General features: G+C 37.5%; 1 protein-coding gene across 2 annotated transcripts in view; it reads right to left on the bottom strand.

The window, feature by feature from the left end:
* RNF169 (ring finger protein 169) overlaps nucleotides 1-23,678 on the bottom strand; it is an 82,284-nt gene that overhangs the window by 12,150 nt on the left and 46,456 nt on the right. For both annotated transcript variants that reach the window (XR_010383421.1, XM_031460337.2), the window contains exons 3-4: nucleotides 23,329-23,475; nucleotides 17,889-18,007 (exon numbers count right to left, since the gene is read on the bottom strand). Coding sequence is in view for 1 of the 2 variants with exons in the window: in XM_031460337.2 (XP_031316197.2) it covers nucleotides 17,889-18,007; nucleotides 23,329-23,475 (266 nt within the window). In the remaining variant the exon portion in view is untranslated. The remainder of the gene's footprint in view (nucleotides 1-17,888; nucleotides 18,008-23,328; nucleotides 23,476-23,678) is intronic.

Here is a 23,678-nt window from a genome sequence, read left to right as displayed (position 1 = left end):
TTCACATACCTGTTGCCCATCTGTACACCTTCTTTGGAAAAATGTTCAGTTCCCGTGCTGATTTTTGACTGGATTGTTGGACTTACTGCTTTTAAATTGTATGAGTTCCTTATATATTTTGGATATCAAATGCATGATTTGCAGATATTTTCTCCTATCCCATAGGTTGCCTTTTCATTTTATTGTTTCTTTTGCTGTGCAGAAGCTTTTTAATTTGATGTACTCCCATTTATTTTTGTTTTTGTTGCTTATGCTTTTAGTGTCATCTCCAAAAAATTATTGCCAGTTGTTACCAATGTTAAGGAGCTTTACCCCAATGTTTTCTTCTAGGAGTTTTAAGCCTTTCAGGTGTTAATGATTAAGTCTTAATTCTATTTCAAATTAATTTTTGTGAGTGATATAAAATAGGAGGCCAATTTCATTCTTTTGCATGTGCTTATCTAGTTTTCCCAACACCATTATTAAAGAGAATCATTTCTTCATTGAGCATTTTGGCTCCCTTGTCTTGTATTAGTCGACTGTGTATGCATGGGTTTATTTCTGGGCTCTAGATTCTGTTTCATTGGTCCATGTGTTTATTTTTATGCCAATATCACAGTTTCAATTATTATAGCTTTGTAGTAAAGTTTGAAGTTACAAAGTGTGATGCTTCCAATTCTGTTCTTCTTTCTCAGGATTGGTTTGGCTATTTAGTGTTCCAAACAAATTTTAGGATTTTTAGGTTTTTGCTATTTCTGTGAAAAAATACCATTGGCATTTTGATAAGAATTGCACTGAGTCTATAGATGGCTCTGGGTAGTATTGATTTTTTAATATTAATTCCTTGATTCATAAACATAGGATATCTTCCCACTTATCTGTGTCTCTTTCAGTTTAATCAAAGGATTTTGTTTTCAGTGTACAGATCTTTCACAACCTTGGTTAAATTTATTCCTATTTTGTTTTGATGCTGTTAGGAATGGGTTATTTTTTTCCCTTCTTTTGCAGATATTTTATTGTGAATGTATAGATATATAACTTATTTTTATACATTAACTTTATATCATGCAACAGTACTGAATTAGTTGATTAGTTCTAATAGTTTTTTGGTGGAGTCTAGGATTTTCTATGTATAAGATGATATCTGCAAACAAGGAAAGTTTTACTTCTTTCTTTCCAATCTGGATGCCTTTTATTTATTTTTCTTGCTTGATTGTTCTGGCTAGGACTTCTAGGATTATGCTGAATAGAGTGGTGAGAACAGGCACCCTTGTCTTGTTCCTGATCTGAGAGGAAAATCTCTCAACTTTATACTGTTGAGTATCATGTTAGCTGTGGGCTTGTCATATATGGCCTTTATTAGTATGTGCCTTCTATACTCAATTTGTTTAGAGTTTTTATCATGAAAGGATGTTGTATTTTGTCAAACACTTTTTCTGTGTATATTGAGATGATTTTATAATTTTCATTTTTCACTCTATTAATGTGGTATATCGTATTTACTGATTTGGCTATGTTGGACCATCCTTGCATCCTCAGGATAAATACCACTTGATCATGGTGTATGATCCTTTTAATGTGCTGTTGAATTCAGTTTGCTAATATTTTGTTTGGAATATCTGCATCTATGTTCATCAGAGATAGTGACCTGTGGTTTTCTTGTGTCTTTATCTGGCTTTGGTATCAGGGTAATGCTGAACTTGTAAAATGAGTTTAGGAGTGTTTCCTCTCCTACAATTTTTTGAAAGAGTTTGAAAAGGATTAGCATTAATTCTTCACTAAATGTTTGGTAGAATTCACCAGGGAAACCATCTGGTCCTGGGCTTTTCTTTGTTATGAAGTAGTTTTTTACTGATTCAATTTCATTACTCTATTGGTCTGTTCAGATTTTCTGTTTCTTCATGATTCAATCTTAGTAGGTTGTATGTTTCTACGAACTTATCCATTTCTTCCAGGTTATCCAATTTGTTGGTGTATAACTGTTCATCGTAGTCTTTTATGATCCTTTTTACTTCCTTGGTATCAGCTGTAATGTTTCCTCTTGCATTTTTGAGTCTTTTGAGTCTTTTTCCTTAGTTAACCTAGCTCAAAGTTTGTCAGTTTTACGTTTTAAAAAAAACCAGTTCTTTGTTTCATTAACCTTTTCTATTGTTACTTGTTACTTCCTTCCTTCTGCCGCCTTGGGCTTAGTTTGCTTTTCTTTCTCTAGTTCCTTGGGAAGTGTAAGATTAGGTTGTTTATTTGAGATCTTGCTTTTTTAATATGTGTTTATTGCTATGTACTTCCCTCTTTTTTTTTTTTTTTTAAACTGAAGTATAGTCAGGTACAGTGTGTCAGTTTCTGGTATACAGCATAATGTCCCAGTCATGATATATATATATATATACACACACACACATATTCATTTTCATTAAAGATTATTACAATATATTGAATATAGTTCCCTGTGCTATACAGAAGAAATTTGTTTTTAATCTATTTTTATATATAGTGGTTAACTTTTGCAAATCTCAAACTCCCAAATTTATCCCTTCCCACCCCCTTTCCCTGGTAACCATAAGATTGTTTACTATGTCTGCAAGTCTGTGTCTTTCGTAGGTGAGTTCTTTAGTGTCCTCTTTTTTCTTTTTAGATTCCACATATGAGTGATATCATATGGTATTTTTCTTTGTCTTCCTGGCTTACTTCACTTAGAATGATGATCTCCAGGTCAGTCCATTTTGCTGCAAATGACGTTATTCATTTTTTTAATCACTGAGCAGCATTCCATTGTATAAATATACCACAACTTCTTTATCCAGTCATCTGTCGATGGACTTTTAGGTTGCTCCTATGTCTTGGCTGTTGTATATAGTGCTGCTATGAACACTGGGGTGCATGTTTCTTTTTGAATTAGAGTTCCCTCTGGATATCTGCCCAGGAGTGGGATTGCTGGACCATACGGTAAGTCTGTTTTTAGTTTTTTGAGGAATTTACATACTGTTTTCCATAATGGCTGCACCAAACTACATTCAATTTCCCCTTTGATTTCTTCTTTGACTAATTGGTTGTTCAGGAGGATTAGGTTGGTTGGTTTGTTTTAACAGAGGTACCTGGGATTGAACCCAGGACCTTGTGCTTGCTAAGCACACACTCTTACCACTGACCTATACCCTCTCCCCCAATTCTCCTATATTTATGAATTTTCCAGTTTTACCGCTGTAATTCGTTTCTGGTTTCATCCAATTTAGTCAGAAAAGATACTTAGTATGATTTCAATCTCCTTAAATTTGCTAAGACTTGTTTTGTAACCTGTATGATCTATCTTAGAGAATGTTCCATATGCAGTTGAAAAGAATGTATATTCTACTCTTGTTGGATTGAATGTTCTGTATACGTCTATTTGTCCCATTTGGTCTAAAGTATAGTTCAGTTCCAACATTTCCTTATGTATTACCTGTCTGGATGATTAACCCATTGTGGAAAGCAGGGTGCTGGAGTCCTTTACTATTATTGTATTGTTGTCTATTTCTCCCTTCAGATCTGTTAGTAATTACTTAATATATTTATGTGCTCCAGTGTTGGGTTCATATATGATTATTTTATCTTCTTGAGGAATTGATCCCTTTATCGTTATATAGTGTCCTTCATTGTTGTTACCATTTTGGCTTTAAGTCTTCTCTATATAAGAATAGCTACTCCTATTCTCTTTCCCACTCTGGCTCTCATTTGCATGGAATATCTTTTCTCACCCCTTCACTTTGAGGCTTATATGTGTCTGTAAAGCTGAAATGAGTCTCTTGTAGGCAGCAGATAGTTGGGCTTTGTTTTTGTTTTTGTTTTTTTATCCACCTAGCCACTCTGCCTTTTGACTGGAGAATTTATTCCATTTTTTACATTTAGAGTCATTGCTAGGTAGGGATTTACTAATGCCATCTTAGTCATTGTTTTCTGGCTGTCTTATTGTTTTCTTGTTCCTTTATCCCTCCCTTGTGAATTGGTGATTTTCTGTAGAGGTATGCTTTCATTCCCTACTTTCTATTTTTTGTGAATCCACTATAGGTTTTTGCTTTGTGGTTATCATGAGGCTTTCATAAAACATCTTATAGATACAACAGTCAATTTCATGTTTAATAACAACTTTGATTGCATACAAAACTTTACCCTTTTAGTCCCCTCCATTTTGCTTTTGATGTCACAAAACATTCTGACACAAAACACTTGATATCTTTTTATATTGTGTATTTATTAACAAACTAGTTTAGCCATAGTTATTTTTAATACTCTTGTCCTTTTAACATTTCTACTAGAGTTAAGTGGTTAACACACCACCATGTTACATTATTAGAGTATTCTTAATATGACCATATACTTACCTTTACCAGTGTGGTGTTGTATATTTTCATGTATCATTTTGTTTCAGCTTGAAAAACTCCTTTCAGCATTTCTTATAAGATAGGTCTAGTGGTGATGAACTCCCTCAGCTTGTTTGTCTGGGAAAGTCTTCATCTCTCCTTCATATCTGAAGGACAACTTTATTGGATAGAGTATTCTTGGTTGCAGGATTTTTCTTTCAGTGCTTTAAATGTATCATCCCACTCCCTTGGCCTGTAATGTTTCTGCTGAGAATTCCACTGATAGTGTTATAGAAGTTCCCTTCAGTTATAAGCCTCTTTTCCCTTGCTGCTTTTAAGATTCTCACTTTGTCTTCAGTATTTGACAGTTCTATTATAATGTGTCTGTTGGGCTGCACTCTGCAGGCCTGCAAGCCCTGTAACTTGCCCAGCCTCAAGACTGAAGAAAAGCCCAGAGTCAGTGACAGAGACATCAATGGTTTAATGGATAGGGGGATCTTATATGTCTGAAGCAAGGTCCTGGAGCAACACCCCACTGTGTGCAGCAGATGGCAGGCAGGACATGGCAACAGACTACAAGAGCAGGGGGAAAGGAAGATTGCCAGTTACAGGGGGAACTGATGTCAAGTTGGCTCATTGGTTACCAGGGAAACCAGCAGAAGAGCATGTCCCTCACTGCCCCTTTGATAAACTATCATGGTGGAAATGTTCTAATCTAAAGATTAGAACAATCACTGCCGGGGGTGAGGGGTGCAGGCAAAGGGCAAATATGTAGGCATTTACTGATTATATTATATGATTAAGAGGGAAGGGAAGTCATGTGAGTAGGATGCAGGTGACGCAGGGACTGGTCAAGCAGAGGATGTACAAAGAGCAAGGGAACAGCCATGTTGGGTGGCCTGATCATACAGTGTTTTGGAGAAGATCTCAAAGTTGAGTTTGATGACCTATGAGCTTCACAAACTTAGATATCCAAACCTCTTCCCAGATTTGGGGAGTTCTCAGCTCTTATTACTTTAAATAAGCTTTTTGCCCCCATCTCTCTCTCCCTCTTTTCCTTCTGGAACTCCAATAATTCACACACTGTTTCTTTTACTGGTATCCCATAGATCATGTAAGCTTTCTACATTCTTTTTCAGTCTCCTTTCTTCTGCTTGATCCATTCTGTAGTGGTGCTCTCAACTGCATTTTTCTTTTGATTCACTGTATTCTTCTACTCCAGAATTTCTGTTTGATTATTTCTTTTATGATCTGTCTCTTTGTTAAACTTTTTTTTCCCACGTACCGTTTTCCTAATTCCATTGATTTGTCTATGTTTTCTTATAGCTCACTGAGCTTCCTTAAAACAGCTATTTTTAAGTCTTTATTGGATAAGTCACAGACCTCCATGTCTTTGAGATCCACTTCTGGAAGATTGTGATCCCTTGATGCCATCATGTTTCCTTGATTTTTTACATTCTCTGAAGTTTTGCATTGCTGTTCTTGTATCTGAAGTAGCAAATCTTTCTTAACCAATCTTTACTAACTGCCTTCAGGAGATAAATACCTTCCATTAGCCCTGGTAGTTTCTCAGGGTTTCTCAGACATTCTACACCAGTTCCTCACCTCTTGCTCCCTCTTGTGGCACAACTCCTAAGCTTGTATGCCTTCTCTTGATCCTGCAACACACCAGGCCAAGGGCTGACAGCCTCCCTTTTAACTTTCCTAAGGGTGGCACTAAAGCTCTAGTTTGTGGTCTCTCCCTTGCCCACAGATTCTGGCTAGCTTTCTACACATGCTTAACTGACCATCTGCCAAACCCTGCTGTCACTGGAAGCATGCACAGAGAGCCAGCCACAGGGTATCAGCATGTGTGAGGAAGGTATGTGGAGTGACGGGAGTGCCCATGGGCCAGCTGGGAGGATCCATGAGTAAGGTGTGACCAGTGGCTTGTGGGCGGGCTTCTTGATAGAGTCTATAATGTACCTAGTAAGATCTCATCTCTTTAATGCCCTCTGAGAGTCCTATCTGCTACTCTCCCAGCCTCTTCCTTCCCCTTAGTCATGTAGCTAATGAGTCAGTACTCTGGTTGAGGTAGGAGAGAAATGGGCTTCTTTGGCAGTGTCTTGCACAGCTGGAGGAGCCAGGTGTTCACCACACACTCTTACTTTCCCCCACAAGAACAATCATGGGCCAGGAAAATTTCTTTTGGCCCTGAGCTGTGCCACCTTGGAGGATGGGTGATAGGTTAAGCCAAAGTATTCCTCTTACCCTCTCTAATGCATGAAGACTTCTTGTTGTTTTGCTTCATAAAGGATGCTGGTCTGTAGTTTTCTTGTGATGTCTGCATCTGGCTGTGATATCAGGGTAATACTGGCCTCAAGGGATGAATAAGTTGGGAAGTGTTCAATCTTCTAAACTTTGAGTCATCTTGATTCTTCTTTAAATTTTTGGTAGAAGCACAAGTGAAGCCATCCGGTCCTGGGCTTTTCTTTGTCAGATGTTTTTTGATTACTGGTTCAACCTTTTCACTTCTTACAGGTCTATTCAGATTTTCTGTTTCTTCTTGAGTCAGTTAGGTACTTTGTTTATTTCTAGGAATACATCTATTTCATCCATGTTATCTAATCTGTTGGCATAAAAGTGTTCATAGTATTCTTTTATAATCCTTTGTATTTCTATAAGGTAAGTAGTAATGTCCCCACTTTCTTTCCTGATTTTAGTAATTTGAGTGTTCTCCCTCTTCTTTTAGTCAGTCTGGCTAAAGATTTGTAATTTTGTTGATCTTTTCAAGATTCTCTCCACTGTTTTTCTGTTCTCTATTTCATTTGTCATCAGTATAATCTTTATTATTTCCTTCCTTCTGCTTGATGTAAGTTTAGTTTAGTCTTCCTTTTCTGGATCCTTAAAGTAAAAGATTGAATTATTTGGGATTTTTCTTTTTTAGTGTAGGCTTTTACAGCCACCAATTTCCCTCTAACCACTGCTTTTACTGCATCCAATAAGTTTTGGTATGTGGGTTTTCATTTTCACGTTCTTCTCAAAGAACTTTTCATTTCTTTTATGGTTTCTTTGTTGACTCTTTTTTTTTTTTTAAAGAATGTGTTGTTTAATTTCTGTGTGTTTGTGAATTTTCCAGTTTCCCTCTGTTACTGATTTCTAGCTTCAGTCCACTGTGGTCCAAAAAAAAAAAGATGTATTACTCCAATATATTTAAATTTATTTAGAGTTGTTTTAGGGTCTATCACATGGTCTATTCTGAAGAATGGACTATGTGCAAGAATATGTGTTCTGCTGTTGTTGAATAGAGTGCTCTATATATGGTAGGTCTAGTTGGTACAGAGTATTGTTCAAGTCTTCTATATCCTTTGTTTTCCTTTCACCTGTATATTCTACCTATCATTGAAAGTGAGTGTTAGTGTCTTCAACTATTAATTTTAAAATGTCTACTACTACTTTCAATTCTACAGTTTTTGCTTCATATTTTATGGGTCCATTCTTAGTTGTACATGTGTTAGTAGTTGTTATATCTTCTTAGTGGACTGGCCTTTTTATCATTATAAAATAATCCTCTTTGTATCCTGTAATAATTTTTGTTGTAAAGTCTACATTGTCTGATATTATAATAGCTACTCAAGTTCTTTCAGTCACTGCATCTTTCACTTTCAACCTATTTCTGTCTCTGGATTGAAAGTGAGTCTCAGCAAATACTTGGCCATTCTGCCATCTCTGCCTTTTAACTGGAGAGTTTAGTTCATTTACATTGAATGTAATTACTGATAAGGAAGAACTGCATTTTTCTATTTCTGTTCTATGTGTCTTATACCTTTTTTGTTGCACAATACCTCCATTAATGCCTTCATTTGTGTTAAATATCTCCTAGTGTACCATTTTGACTTCCTTCTTATTTCTTTATATGTTTTAGTTACTTTCTTAGTTTACAATTACTCTTCAAGGGGAGGAGTATAGCTCAGTGGTAGAGCTCATGCTTAGCATACATAAGATCCTGGGTTCAATCCCCAGTACCTCCACTAAAATAAGTAAATAAATAAACCTAATTACCTCCAAAATAAACAAAATACAATACAACAATCTATTTCAAATTAATACCAACTCAATTTCAATACCACACATAAACTTTGTTCCAATATAATTCTACCCCCCTTTATGTTACTGTCACATGAAGAACCACAAAAATCACAAATGTGGAAATACCATGTAAACCATAAACATAATATACAGATATTACTGTAGCATTTGGTTAGATTAAGAGGCTTCAAAATGCTGGCTGAGAATAGTCAAGAACAGTGAACTTGATAATGTTAAGATTTAAGAGTTCAAATAATCTTTTGCTAAAAAATAGGGCAAGTAACTACTCCTCCTACCTTTGTACACACCTATTTCTGAATTCCCAAACCCTAACACAGTGCCTGACACAGGGATATATTCGATGAATTTCTTCTAAATTAATAAAAATACAGAAATGCCTATCTCCCCTTTAAGGAAAGAAAACTTAAACATTCATTAGGAATTTACTATCTGTCAGGCATTGTGTAAGTGTTTTAAATATATTGTATTTCATTTAATCCATATAGACACACTGTAAGTAGAGCATCCTCAATTTACAAAGGGAAGTGATTTTTCCAGGTCACACAGCTGAGCCAAGGTTTAAACCTGTATCTCCAAGATTCTAAGATCTGTGCTCTTTCTACCACAGCATACTGATCTTACATTCTACTTTGCCAAAGAACAGACCCAGCATGTCCAGGGAAGTTCTCTATTCAAAACACATACTGAAGTCATAAACAAGAGAAAGCAGCATTGTCTGAAAGGCAACTAGCTTCAGACTTCCACTGCCAAGAGACCAGATGGTTTCTGGGATATCTAGTTAAGCTAAAAATACCCACAACCACAATGAATCTGTCTTACAAACAAAGAAAAGGAGGAGCAGCCAGTATAAACATGCAGCTGGAAAGCTAGAAGATTTAATGCTTATAAAACACTGTGTAAAGAGATTTCAAATGTTAATACATGATATAAAACATTAGACAGCTCATGTTCTTAACTGCTCACTCATCACTCTCTCTGCCTCTTACATACCCATAGCACATTAGTTTCTTAATCAGACTCAGGTCTTGCAGAGCTCAGTCCCACCAAGAAGCTAAAGGCTGGAGAGGACCCACCTCCCCGCCCCTAGCCTGGGTGTGTGAGCCCCACTCCCACATACTTGAGTGAAAACAGCAGCTTCCGTAGGCCTAGCTCTAGCTGCCATGCACCCAGAAATGGGTAAGACTTTGTTACAACCCCTCCCTTGTTGATTTATGACTGGATTCCCTTCCATATGTACACCAGCACTCTTTCTTTTTTCTTAAAGTGTACAATTTAATGGTTTTTAGTATATTTGCAGTTATTTAACCATCACAATTTTAGAACATTTCCATCACCTCATAAAGAAACTTCATACCCTTCTCCTCCTTCACCTTCTCCTCTAAGCAACCACTGATCTACTTTCTGTCTACATATTTGCTTATTCTGGACATACAGTATTTGCTGATGGATAGGAACACTTTACACAGATGCATTCCAAAAAGCCTAGCATAATGCAAAAGGATTTGAGTCTCCTCAAACAACAGGATAATAGGACAGCTTTTTACTCACCTCTGTAGCAAACTTAAGTATTTTTTAGAACAAGGCAGGGTATAAATTATTAAACAAACAGAAGGAAGGAAGCTTTATGTTGCAAAGGTTGATCATTTCAAGACAAACATTTAAGTGAAGAGCATTCTGTCATAGGGTTCTGACAGTGGCTTGATAGAAAGAATATAGGTTAGGAGTCAAGAGAGACCTGAGTTCCAATTCCATCTCTGTCACTCTACTGAGGTGAGAAGTTCTGGGGCAAGTTATTTAACCTCTTCGAACTGCATTCTCCTTAGCTATAAAATGAGAATAATGTTATAAACTTTATAGGATTAATGTGAGAACTAAAGGAAATGAGGTACATAAAGTACTCAACGTGGCAGGAAGCCCTAGGAAAAAGCTAGTTCCCTAATGCCACCCCTCACCATCCTGGCAGCCCCCTCTGGAAACTACAAAGATATTTCTATTGTAGTATGGCAGAGAGATTCCTGACACCTCTAAAACCTGCCACATCCCTTAAGTTCCACATCATTTCTTTTTAAGTTATCTTCCTTTTCCAGTACTCCATACTTTTAACAAGATTTGTCCTCTTAACCAGCTCATCCACTTGATTTGTTTCAGTTCTTTTATCCCTCCCCTCAACTCTCTCTCTCTCTCTCTCCTCCCCTCTCCTCCCCTCCCCTCCCCCCTCCCCTCCCTTCCGCCATCATCAAGCTTTGTGGTTTCTTTTAAATCACTACCTTCTTTTTCTCTCATAGTCTCCTTACTGTTTGGACTATTCCCCACACACAACTTGCAAAGTCTACACCTTACATTTTTATAGAATTCTCTAACTGCCCTTACCTGTTCCTTTCCATGCCCTGGCCACATTTCCTCCACCCTTTAAAACTCTAATCTAAGCCACTTCTAGACACTTCGATTTTTGAGATTAAAAGAATCTTAAGAAATCATTCAGTGAAATCCCCTGGCCAGCAATAGGTCAGGCATAACAACCAGCATTTTACATAAATGAGACAGGAAGAGGTCAACTGATTTTATTCAAGCTCACCTGCTACTTTCCTAAAAACCTCCCTAGGCTAGCTTCTCTACCCTCACCTCTCTGGCTTGCCTCCTTTCATCAATTCTAGAACTAGTCTTCCAGTGTCATATCATTTATGTGTCTGATATCTGTTAACTGAAAGCATCTGTATTTCCATTTGTTCATTTTAAAAAAGAGGAACAAGTCTGTGTATTTTAATTCACTCCGACACTGACTGGGAACACAGTTAATATTGCCGAGTCTACAGTCAGTCTCTGTCTCTCTCTCTCTCTCTCCCCTTACACACACCTTTTAATAAGCACAGATGCTTCAGATCTCTTTTGCTGCATCCCACTCTGAACCACAGACTCAGGCTTAAAGGATCTGGACATAAGAAAACAAAATAATGTAGCTAATTTCTGTTTAATTAAGGCTTAATTATTACTCAGTAGAACACAGATTTTTCTCTTATAGAATTTTTAGAAAAGATCATAAGGTATTCCTGGAGAAGCAAGATGGCAGAGTAGAAGGACGCTTGTAGCTCACCCTCTCCCACAAATACACCAAAACTCACATCTACGGACCTACTCAGCCAACCAGAGCACCTGCTGAACTCCGACAGAACAGTGCCCTCTTCGAAAGACAAAGACGCCAAAAATCTGGTAGGAGAAAAGGAAAAAAGAAAGAAAAAGCAAAACAGTGCGGGACCAGTCCCGCGGGGAGGGAGTGGCAAAGGAGGACTGGCGCTTGTTCGCTGGGTCTCCCCTATCCAGTGGAGGGGACAGGGGGAGCCTCCGAGGCTCATATCTGCCCCGAGCACCCCTTGACCAACAGAACTGAGTTAAACGGGCACGGAGGGTCCCCGCGACACCCAGCCCGAGATGCAAGCCGGCAGCTGGGGCCGGGACAGGCCACCCGAGCTGGGTGGAGGACTGGGGCGGCTGCACTGAGGCAGCCCTGGGGGACTGCAGGGTGCTGCGTGCCGTAGCTGGGACAGGATACGGAGCAGAACAACCTTGGTCCCCCATAAATTGCGAAAAAAGCAAAGCAACAAGGCTAGTGTGCCCTGGGGACAGGAGCGCCATAGCCTTTGTCTCCTGAGACCCGCACCACAATTACTGGCACTTCTGGTGAGAAGAGAGGCAGGGTACAGCCACCACCGCCATCTCCTCCTGTGCACAGCACCTGGGCGCAGGCGGGGCTGAGACCTGAATCCGAACCAGGGGGCTCCGCAACCTCCTAGGCAGGACTGAGACTTGCTTACAGCCCAGGCAGATAGGATCTTTCTGCCCTGGCACCTCAGAGAATTCACGCTGCCGAGACAAACAAGGAGCTGAGATTTGGCACACAGCAGGGGCAGGACCATTCCACGGTCTTCCCTGAGCCCACCTTTGGAGCACTGACCCAAGGCGGAGTGGGAAGCTGCACAGAGCAGCAGAGTGACCAGTGCCGGGAGAGGGCAGGTGGCCAACTGCCTTCCTGGCAGGAACACAGCACCTGACCACGGTGCTGGGAGGGGGCGCGACTGAACCACTTGCCTCGCCCTAGCGCATCTGACTGTGGCATCGGGAGGGGGAGTGACCCGCCCCCCCACCAGGAAAGAGCTCAGCACCTGACCCAGTGCTGGGAGGGGGCACGATCTGCTAGCCAACAGCCACTGGGAGCAGCACAGACAAGGGTGCCAACAGAGGGCCTCTGGAAACAGCAAGCTGAGTTCACAAAACAGGGTGAAGACACAAAGACCTCTCAATAAAATCATTAAGAGCATACCATCTCCAGAACTAGATAACTGATACTCCTTAAGCCACAGTGCCAGAGAGATATGAGCAATATGAAGAAGCAGAGGAACCACTCCCAATTAAAAGATCAAGAGAAATCCCCTGAAAGCATGATCAAGGAAATAGACATTGATGGCCTACTAGATCAAGATTTCAAAAGAGGAGTGATCAAAGTACTGAAGGAACTAAAAGAGATAGTGTTTAGAGATATAAAATACGTCAAAAATGAAATAGAAGCTATAAAGAACCAAGTAGAATTAGTAAACTCATTTGCTGAGATGAGAGCTGACCTAAAGGCTGTACAAAGCAGGCTAGAAAATGCAGAGGAATGAATAAGTGACCTAGAAGACAGGACAACAGAAAGCACCCAATCAGAACAGCTGAGAGAAAAACAAATAAAAAACAATGAAAACAATATAAGGGACCTATGGGATAATATAAAGCGTGCCAATCTACGTATAATAGGGGTTCCAGAAGGGGAAGAAAGAACAAAGGGGATTGAAAAGGTATTTGAAGAACTCATGACTGAAAACTTCCCAAACCTAAAGAAGGAATCAGATATCCAAGTATAGGAAGGCCAGAGGGTCCCAAACAGACCCCCACCAAGACACATCATAATCAAGATGGCCAGAGTCAAGGATAAAGAAAGGATCCTAAAGGCACCAAGAGAAAAACAAAGAGTGAGTTACAAGGGAGCCCCTATAAAGCTCTCAGCTGATTTCTCTATACAAACACTACAGGCCAGAAGGGAGTGGCAAGATATATTCAAAGTCCTGAATGAAAAAAAGGTGCAGCCTAGGATACTCTATCCACCAAGACTATCCTTTAGAATAGAAGGAGAGAGAAAGAACTTCACAGACAAGCAAAAACTAAAAGAGTTCACCAACACTAAACCCATGCTAAAAGAAATATTGACAGGTCTACTCTAAACAGAAAAGAAGGAGGATGCTACAAAAATGAGAAACTCATAACTGGAAAGGAGGTAACTGCCATGAATTACAAATAGAATAAACACAAAATTGTAAAAGAAGGCAACTAAATCATTAAGAGTGGGAGAGGGAAGCAAGGAAAGCCACTGTGGAAAACAGTATGGAGATTCCTCAAAAGACTAAAAATACTTACCATATGATCCAGCAGTCCCACTCCTGGGCATATATCCAGAAGGAACCCTACTTCAAAATGACACCTGCACCCCAATGTTCATAGCAGCACTATTTACAATAGCCAAGACATGGAAACAGCCTAAATGTCCATCAACAGATGACTGAATAAAGAAGCTGTGGTATATTTATATGATGGAATACTATTCAGCCACAAAAACCAACAACATAACGCCATTTGTAGCAACATGGATGTTCCTGGAGAATGTCATTCTAAGTGAGGTAAGCCAGAAAGAAAGAAAAATACCATATGAGATCACTCGTATGTGGAATCTAAAAAAAAAAAAAAAAAAAGTACAAAACAGAAACAGACTCACAGACATAGAATACAAACTTATGGTTGGGGGTGGGAAGGGACAGACTGGGATTTTAAAATGCAGAATGATGATAAACAAGATTATACTGTATAGCACAGGGAAATATATACAAGATCTTGTGGTAACTCATAGCAGAAAAAAAATGTGACAATGAATATGTATGTGTTCATGTATAACTGAAAAATTGTGCTCTACACTAGAATTTGACACAACATTGTAAAGTGACTATTATTCAATAAAAAAAGTAAAAAAAATAAGTAAGTAAGGTATTCCTAATGCATTAAAAAACTAGCAACTTTATAGTATAAAAGCTTTATCAATGTGGTCACTAGACACCCCCCTAAATCCCACACTAATCCTATGGAATCTAGTCTAAAACACAGCTGCTAGCCAATCTGTTTCCTCCACAGCTCCTAGAGTCCTCCATTCCTTGAGACCCTAGGCTGTAAGTTTGGCAACCATTTCTGACAAAGCCCCCCTTTAAGTTACCCATGGACACAAGATCTATCTCATTCAAACATTCCACAAGTATTACTGAGCCTCTATTATGTGCCTGGCACAGTACTAAGTACTGTGAATACAGTGGTGAACAAGATTTTGCCCCTGCTTGTAAAGGATTTAAAGTCTAGTGGGAAAATGGGCAGAGGCAGCATAGGGCTCTATAAGAAGGTCATAGGGGACAAGAGAGTGTAGTAGAAAGAGCCAAGAAACGTCAGTTTTAACTCAGCTTCCTACTATTCTAGCAGTCTAAGATTTGGCAAGCCACATTCTCTCTCTCTGGGCTTTCATCTTCTCATCCATAAAACAAAGGAATTAGGTAAGACAATATTTAAGGTCCTCTTCAGCTCTAAGAATTTTAAGACAAGGTAACAACAAAGTAGCAGCAGCAATACTCACTGAAGGCTTATCATGTGCCAGAAATCTCACTAGGCACCATTTACTTAAGATACAATTTTGTACTGAATAGCAGTACTGGAATTACTCCATCGCTTTCTTTTTTTCATCTTTTAAACTGAAAAGAGGATAGTTTGATTATATTTATGTTTATGGTTATACCCTATTCCTAAGAAGACTTTTAAGTTGACTTACAGTAAAAATACAAAGACTGAGCCTTAACAGAGAATAAAGAAGTAAGTAATAAATATGAGAAGAGTATACCAAAAACTAGCTTTTAAAATTATAGGCCATGTTGAAAAACCATGATGACTGAATTAAAAACTCTGTCCTAATCCTAAACTTCCTGACAGCCAAAGCAAAGATGAAAAACACAAATGGACACGTAGCTCTTAGAAAAGACACTAGCTCAACAGAGAAAGTTTTTCCAGACTGAGCTTTAGAATAATTTGCAACCAGATTCTAGTGGTGAAGAGGGGATGAGGAATGAAAATAAATAAATTTAAACAAACCAGTTTTTCAGATATTTAAAAGTTTAACTTTATAATTATATATCTTATGGTTCAAGTTAATTCTTTTCAATTAATGTATATTTTATGATTAACTTAGAAATGACCTTGGGCTAACTATATCTCTGTCTGCCCATCTGGAAGAGGTTTGATTTTCAAAGGACTACAGAACATTGTAATAGTGTTCAAAGCTCTTTTTGCTTTGAATTTTTCAAGTGAAAATAGCTGCTGCCAAGACTCACAGCCACAATTTATCGATGGATTCCTTCCAAAATAACCATCCGATCAGGTCTACTCACTCTTACCTCCATGCTTTTGGGCTTAAGAAAGAAAAGTTTATAAAGTAGAGAAGTAAAATAAAGGCAGATTAATTTCATTTAAATACAGGTGTAAAAAATTTTAAAGCTTATACATATGAACTCTCTTTAGGAAAAGAACTTGCAGAGAAAACCTAATATTTGCTGTTGCTTAACCGATAAGAAAAAATGCATCTGAAATAACCCAAAACTATTAACAATGCTAATTTTTTTAATTGTGGCAAACTATATATAACATAAAAGTTACCATTTTAACAGCTACCTGTAAAAGACTGAAATTAGAACATTCTCTAACACCATGTACAAAAATAAACTCAAAATGGAGTAAAGACCTAAATGTAAGACCAGATACTATAAAACTCCTAGAGGAAAACATAGGCAGAACACTCGTGGACATATATTACAGCAATGTTTTTTTAACCAGCTCCTGGAGTACTGGAATTAAAAGCAAAAATAAACAAATGGGATTTAGTTAAACTTAAAAGCTTTTGCACAGCTAAGGATACCATCAACAAAACGAAAAGATAGCCTACAGAATGGGAGAAAATACTTGCAAATGATGTGACTGACAAGGGACTAATTTCCAAAATATACAAACAGCTCGTACACCTTAGTATCAAAGAAACAAGAAACCCAATCCAAAAATGGGCAGAAGACCTAAACAAGCAATTCTCCAGTGAAGAGACATACAAATGGCCAGAAGGCTCATGAAAAAATGCTTAGCATCACTGTTAGAGAAATGCAGATCAAAACTACAATGAGATTATCACCTCACACCAGCCAGAATGGCCATCATTGAAAAGTCTACAAACAATAGATGCTGGAGAGGGTGTGGAGAAAAGGGAACCCTCCTACACTGTTGGTGGGAGTGTGAACTGGTGCAGCCACTATGGAGGACAGTATGGAGGTTCCTTAAAAAACTGAAAATAGACTTACCATGTGATCCAGCAATCCCACTCCTGGGCATATATCCAGAGAAAAATAAAATTCTAAAAGACACTGTTTATGATAGCCAAGACTTGGAAACAACCCAAATGTCCATCAACAGATGACTGGATAAAGATGTGGTACATATATACAATGGAACAGTACAATACAATCAGCCATAAAAAAGAATAAAATAACGCCATTTGCAGCAATATGGATGGACCTGAAGATTGTCATTCTAAGTGAAGTGGACCGGAAAGAGAAAGAAAAATGCCATATGACACCATTTATATGAGGAATCTAAAAAATAATAATAAGGACATAAATGAACTACTCATTATTTATAACTAAGATGATTGATCTCTTGAAAATTTGTAAGCACACTGACTGTCCTTTATGATTGGATTACTGCATTCTGTTGATTCTGATTTTGTAGTTGGCTTTATTCCTTTGATAACTATGTACGTTTAGAAAGATAAAGCTCTAATCTGTTCTTAGAAACAATAATCAGTACATATATGTAAACTAAAAAAATTATGCAGTATATTGTATATATGTATTTACATGCAATATAATGTGTATGTGCAAACTATAATAATTCTACCTAATAAAACTTAAAAAGAAAAAAAAAAGTTACCATTTTAACCATTTTAAGTTTACAGTCACATTGCTATGCAACCACCACCGTACTAATTCTTTTAACATATCAGTATGACTCATCTCATTGTCAGTACTAACAACTCCATACTGATTTCCTAAATATCATCTGGAATTGAAACTTAGTATTTTCTTATCTTCGCAGCAGAGCAATTAGCATAGTCTTATCCTGAGGATACCACAAATGGGTCAAACTTACTTTTCTTCAAAAATTCAGATTAGCCCCTTGTTCCTAATCCATATTTGAAAACCAGTTCCCCCTCTTTTCCCCACTCCCACCTTCCCCAAAGTAGCTACAACAAGTACTTTTGCACCCCCAGTCCCTTTTGTCTTATACCCGAAAATGAAAGAACCCTGACTGAATTCAGTATCAGCCTCTTACCCTGCCAGGAAAGCTAAGGAGTAGGAATTGTTCTTGGAAACAAATGCCGAGCGGTGTGTCTGTATCATCTTGACTCGGGAAGGTTCTTCATTCTCTGAATCTGAGAGACGTGCAGGACACTGTCAGGAGACAAGGGAGACAACACTGTCCATTTGGGGTTCCCATGGCATCTCCCATAGCTATTGTTCAAATCTAGTCTATGTCACTTCTCTCTGAGTTCCAATCTACGTTTCCAACTGCCTCCTAGAGATCCCAAATGCATCTCTAACAGTATTTCCAAAATCAAACTCACTTATTTTTCTTCTCTAAGTCCCACTACCAACCCAGTTAGAAGCTTCAATCCACAACTTTCTTTTCTTCAAAGTTACAACATTGTATAGAAGTTTTCAGTACCCCAACACCTCTAAATACTTTATTTCATTTACTCTTTAACCAGCCCCACTAAGAAGGGGTTATTACCTGTCTTTTATAGATGGCAAACTGAGGCTCAGAATAGTTCAATTGCCTAGGATTGTAGAGTTAATAAGTAGCTATGCTGGTACTTAGATCCAGAGTGTCTGTCCCCAGACTGCCTCCATGTTATTTCCACTGTACTCCCTTCTACTCCTAAAATGTCTCTCAGATCTAACTCTTCCCATGTATAATCACTGTCATTGTCTTTCCTTGGATTCTCGTCATCTTCTGCCTGGACTATTGCAATAATCTACTCACAAGCCTTGCACTCTCCAGTCTTTCTTCCCTCTAATCCTTTCCACAGTATCAGGCACACAGACAGAATCCTGTCACTCCTCTGCATAACTGTTGGTGACGTCACAAGGTCTCAACCCCACAGCATGATCCAATAACCTTCACAAAATAGATCTGACTCTCTTTCATAGTTTTTCTCCCTCCTGTTCCCACACAGGTAACTCCTTGAGCTCTAGTACAATCAAACTACTTTCTCCACATGTACCATCATAGTCTTTCAAAATTCCTATTCTTTTGGACATGCTATTATTCCCTTTGCCTAAGATTCCCCTTCTACATTCTCTGCCTATAAAATACCAATTGGCCTTTCAGAGGCATCTTAAATGTCACTTTCTCTGCAAGGGCTTCCAAATACTGCTACATCAGCTTTTTACATCTTAATGACACTCACTCATTTCCTTCCTTTTATTTTAGAGTCTCCTTTTGAGTCCTTAAATTTACATCTGAAGTTTCTTTTACATGTGCCTTTTGCATACAACGTGTCATGAGGATTTGCTCATGATTCATTAGGAGTCGTCTTTTTAGGGGGAGCAACTAATCACACTGAACTGCAGCTTCTTATTTAGGAACTTTAGACAAACTCTCTAAGAGTAAATGACGACCTTTTCTTTAAAACTTCTAACATCATTATATATAGTAAGTAAACAAAGAAATGTTTAATCATCTAATGATTAACCAGTTATCTAATGATTAAATGACTATCAAAGTTAGAGTTGTAGATGGGGCATGCAAGGCATCCTATAGGTCAGAGTACCTTGTATTCCTTAAATGCTTTGTTACTCTATAGGCTGAGAGGCACGTGCATACAATAGGCTAAGTTCCCTAATGACCTCTGAGAAAGAGTTGAAGAATTAGAATTTATAGAGCTTTTCAATTTATTAGGGTACCACTCCTTAAAGAACCCTGTTGTACAAAAAATTCACTGGAGAAACTTTAATAGCATAAATAGCATAATCAAATTTTCAACTCTGGGAAAAAGGAAAAGCTTTGACATCAGTAGACTCAACAGGGGATAAATAATGCAGTTTCTGTTTACTTAGGTCTGTCTTCATAATCATTTCAGTACCAAGTAAGAGAATAATTAAATCCCAGCTCTATTACTTAGCTATCATTGTCACTATCTTTCTGAGCCTCAGTTTCTCACCTGAAAAATTAAGAATGCTTTGTCTACTCACAGATTGTGATAAACCGTTAAAAGCGCATAGTACATTAGCTAACAAGTAGTAAGTGCTCCACGGAAGATAGATTTGCTTGTATCAATTTAAATACTACTAATCTTTTAAGAAAAAAACTTTGGTATTATAATAGCTATATGCCAGATTTCTTTTAATTGTTGAAAATAAATTTACCTTATAAAAAATAATTATATAAACAGAAGGTACCCCAATCCCTCTATATTTCTACCCCAAAAAACCTAGAGCATAAGATAGGAAAATATTTACCTCTCATCTTTAACTTTGGATAAGAATAAGCCTATAGCACTATGGATTCCTAAGATGGAAATCTCTGAAGTGATATTTTTCTAAATGTGCCTAAAAAAATTAACAGAATGATAATATACAGAGTTGGCAAGGGTGTGAGGAAATTAGTTTAGCACTTTTTTACTACTAGTGGGAGTATAATTATATACAAACTTTCTGGAGGTCAACTGAATAAGAAGTACCAGAAAGTCTTAAAAGGTACACTCCCTTTGATCTGATCATTCCACCTCTAGTAATTTATTCTAAGGAACTAATGAGCCAAGAGACTTTCATCACAGTGGTGGTCTAAGGTAGCAAAAAATCAACAGGAGATTAATTAAAACAAATTCTACAGTAAAGAGTAACTAGCAGGCCACTAAATAACGATGTGGGGTTCTTTATTTACATGGAAAGACTTCCACAACTTATATTTTAAAATGTTATAAAACAGTATATATAATGGGTTGCAGTTTCTGAAAAGAAAAACAATATATTTTATACCTACACACTTAGAAAAGAAGTCTGGAAGGATACTTACCAAAATGTTTATAGGGGTTATCTCTAGGTTGTGGGATGAGAAGCAATTTTTCACTTTTAGCCTTATCATCTTTGATGTGACTATAATTGTTACACCAAATTGCTTCCCAGCAATTCACATTATTATCAGTATTAACTGTACCACAATAAATCATAATAAATTAAACATGGTGCCTATTTTATTTCCATTCTGAACAAGTAACAGCAGATAACTATGCTTCTAGAATAAGCACCTTCCTCCCTCTATTTGAATTCAGTTTGGTACACATGTATCAAACACTTGTGATGTGCAAGGTACTACAGGAGATTTAAAAATAGGTAGGACACATTCCCTATACTCAACAAACTTACACATCAAGTAGCGACACATAAACATACAAATAACCATAAGGTAAGGAAGAATGCAGTAAGTCCTATAAAAGTTACAAAGTGAGGAGAGGAAAGTTGAGAGGGGAGAAATGGATGACAGGAGTGGAGAAACAAGTAAGGAATCCCTATAGGCTCCAGGAAGGTGACAGCTTTTGAACTGGACATGGAAAGATAAATAGCCTTTCAACAGTTAAGGTCAGTGGCGTTTCAATGAGATGAAATGCAAGACCAAGACTCTCAGGAGGGAAAGCAAAGGTTAGATACTTGGGGTAAGCAAACAGCTCTGTTCCCTAGAGTTTGGGGGTTGTAAGCAAGGATGGAAAGATAAACTAGAATAATACTAAGGACCTAAATGTTGGAGTTAAGAGTTCTCATTTAAATTCCACAGGAAATGGGGAGCCACTGAGGTATTTAGAGCAAGTGGGTAAAATGATCAGTCCAGTTCTAATCATAATACTCTCTAAAATATAATCCTTCAGTTGGCTTTCCACTGAGACCATCTGAGCTTCTCTTCAGTCCCAATTTGAATGTTTCCTTGGCTCAATGAAGTTATTTGTTCAACACCAAAAGCTCTTAAGACACATTTAGAGCAAAATTAGTCATTTAATAAGTCCTCAAAAATATAAAAGCAACCAGAAAAAAACATAAAATCATAAAAATCTAAAACTTGAAGTGTTCATAGATTCAGTTTTATTCAATATGTTTTCCATAGAAAAATTTGCAAACCTGGCTATTGCCAATCAGAATTTGTACTTCCTGATTCCTTTTAAGATTAAATTATAGGTTGATAAAATTCATTTCTATTTCAAAGATTGTAGTGGCAAAAGAAAAAATAATTAGACTAATTTCCAATTCTTGTTATTAATTAATACTAGAGATCATTTCCTGGAGGGAACTTGGATCTGGCAAGGCCAAAAACAGCAGGTTCATTCTATCAAAGGCCCATAGTAAAGAGTAAGCTCTCTCTGTCGAGATTGGCTTGTCCTAATGGGGCCCTAATGGACAGTCCCTTTGGGGTGAAGAGGCAGAGTTTGCAGTCTTTAGAGACCACATACAGCACTTGAGGCTATTAGTCAGAAGACATACTATATGCATAAGACTATCATATGTTTCATTCTTGCCTTCCTAGATGAACTGTATTCTCTCCAACTGCAGTCTTTTTCCTTCTGTAGTTCCCAATGAACAGAGCACTGAGTACACAAGAACTTCATGTTTGTAAACTGAATCTTTTAGAAGACTGGAATGCAAATGGTTGTTTTTAATAATAATTACATGATAATAATTATTATTATTACTAGAATCAAAGAGCCCCACGTGCATGCTGACAGTCAGCAAATACTATCAATCTAAGAAAACTTAAGTAATCTCAATTTTTGAAGTTCAGGAAAAATGACTGCAAAGAGTAAACCAAAAACACAGAGAAATTAACCTTGCCAAAGTTTGTACACAGTCTATTACAATGCTGGGACCCGTTTAAGAGGCAGACTTCTCATTCAGAGATTTTTTTCCTCTATTCTATGTTGTCCATCTTTATATACGATAAAGCTTTATTAAATCCACCAAATTAAAAATATAACCTGAAATACTAACAAGCCTGAATCACAAAATATTTTAAAATATATGATTCTAAAGATATGTTAAGTACATACAACAAGCAATAGAAGATGTCCAATCAAATACGAGTTACTAAAGGAAAAAAACCTCAATTGTAATCATCGATTTGAGCGTAATCAGTGGATCCTCCAAAACTGCTTCCAAATATTAGTTAAATTTTCCATTTATAACCATTTTCAGTAATTTGCTTGGTAAATAAGTAAGGGGAAAAAATTCAAGCAAGATATGGCCCAATGAGAAGTCTAATTAGGTTAAGTTTAAACTGAGTATCTAATCTAATACTGAGGACCTACCCTGTATCTAGAACTGTGCTGCTTGGGGCACTATAAAGAGTAAAGGGAAGTAAAATACAAACTTTGAGGAAATCGAGTTAAGGAAATAATACATACAGAACTTAAATGTCAAATAACAACACATTACGTCAAAATGACAACATAATTATAAAACTTACCACAAGTACTATACTATATTAGGTTTTCCCTCACTCAACTTTTTTCACCACTGTCCCCCTCTTAATCTTTCCATACAAGTCTCACTGTTCCATTCGTAAACCATTTTCTCCAGCTCTCATCTTGATGCTAAATTCTTCACTACTCTTAAGCTGCACAGTTAACGACTATTATTGTTCGCCAACATATGTTTTTCAGACCCATGTCACCTGGGCTAATTGCTGATTTTGAGGCAACTGTCCATCAGAAAGGTGATCTACTTACACGCTCCAGATTTGTTTTCAGTACTAATGGCTCATCTCTTTTTTTCTGTTCATCCATTTTCCTTTTTCCTATTTCTGTATCCTCTGGTAACAGCTTGTGGATTTGATCTTCAGAGGTTTTCTCCTCTTGTAACTTTTCTTCTCTCAGCTAAAAATACAAATTACACCAAGACAGCAGAGTTTAGGCAACTATACTTAAAAACATCTTTTACTCAATAATCTGTAAGAATGAACCACAAAGTTTTGAGACTATTTTTCTTATTGGATATAAAGCCCTCTTAATTTTTAAGTAAGTCTACTTTACTGGACTCTGGCCAAACATTTGCTTCATGGTTTAAGATTTACTGCTCT

Source organism: Camelus dromedarius, chromosome 12, assembly GCF_036321535.1.
Source record: "Camelus dromedarius isolate mCamDro1 chromosome 12, mCamDro1.pat, whole genome shotgun sequence".
Classification (NCBI taxonomy): Eukaryota; Metazoa; Chordata; class Mammalia; order Artiodactyla; family Camelidae; genus Camelus; species Camelus dromedarius.
The sequence above is the reverse complement of the archived record's forward strand: the minus strand, read 5'-3'. Positions and strand labels throughout refer to the sequence as shown.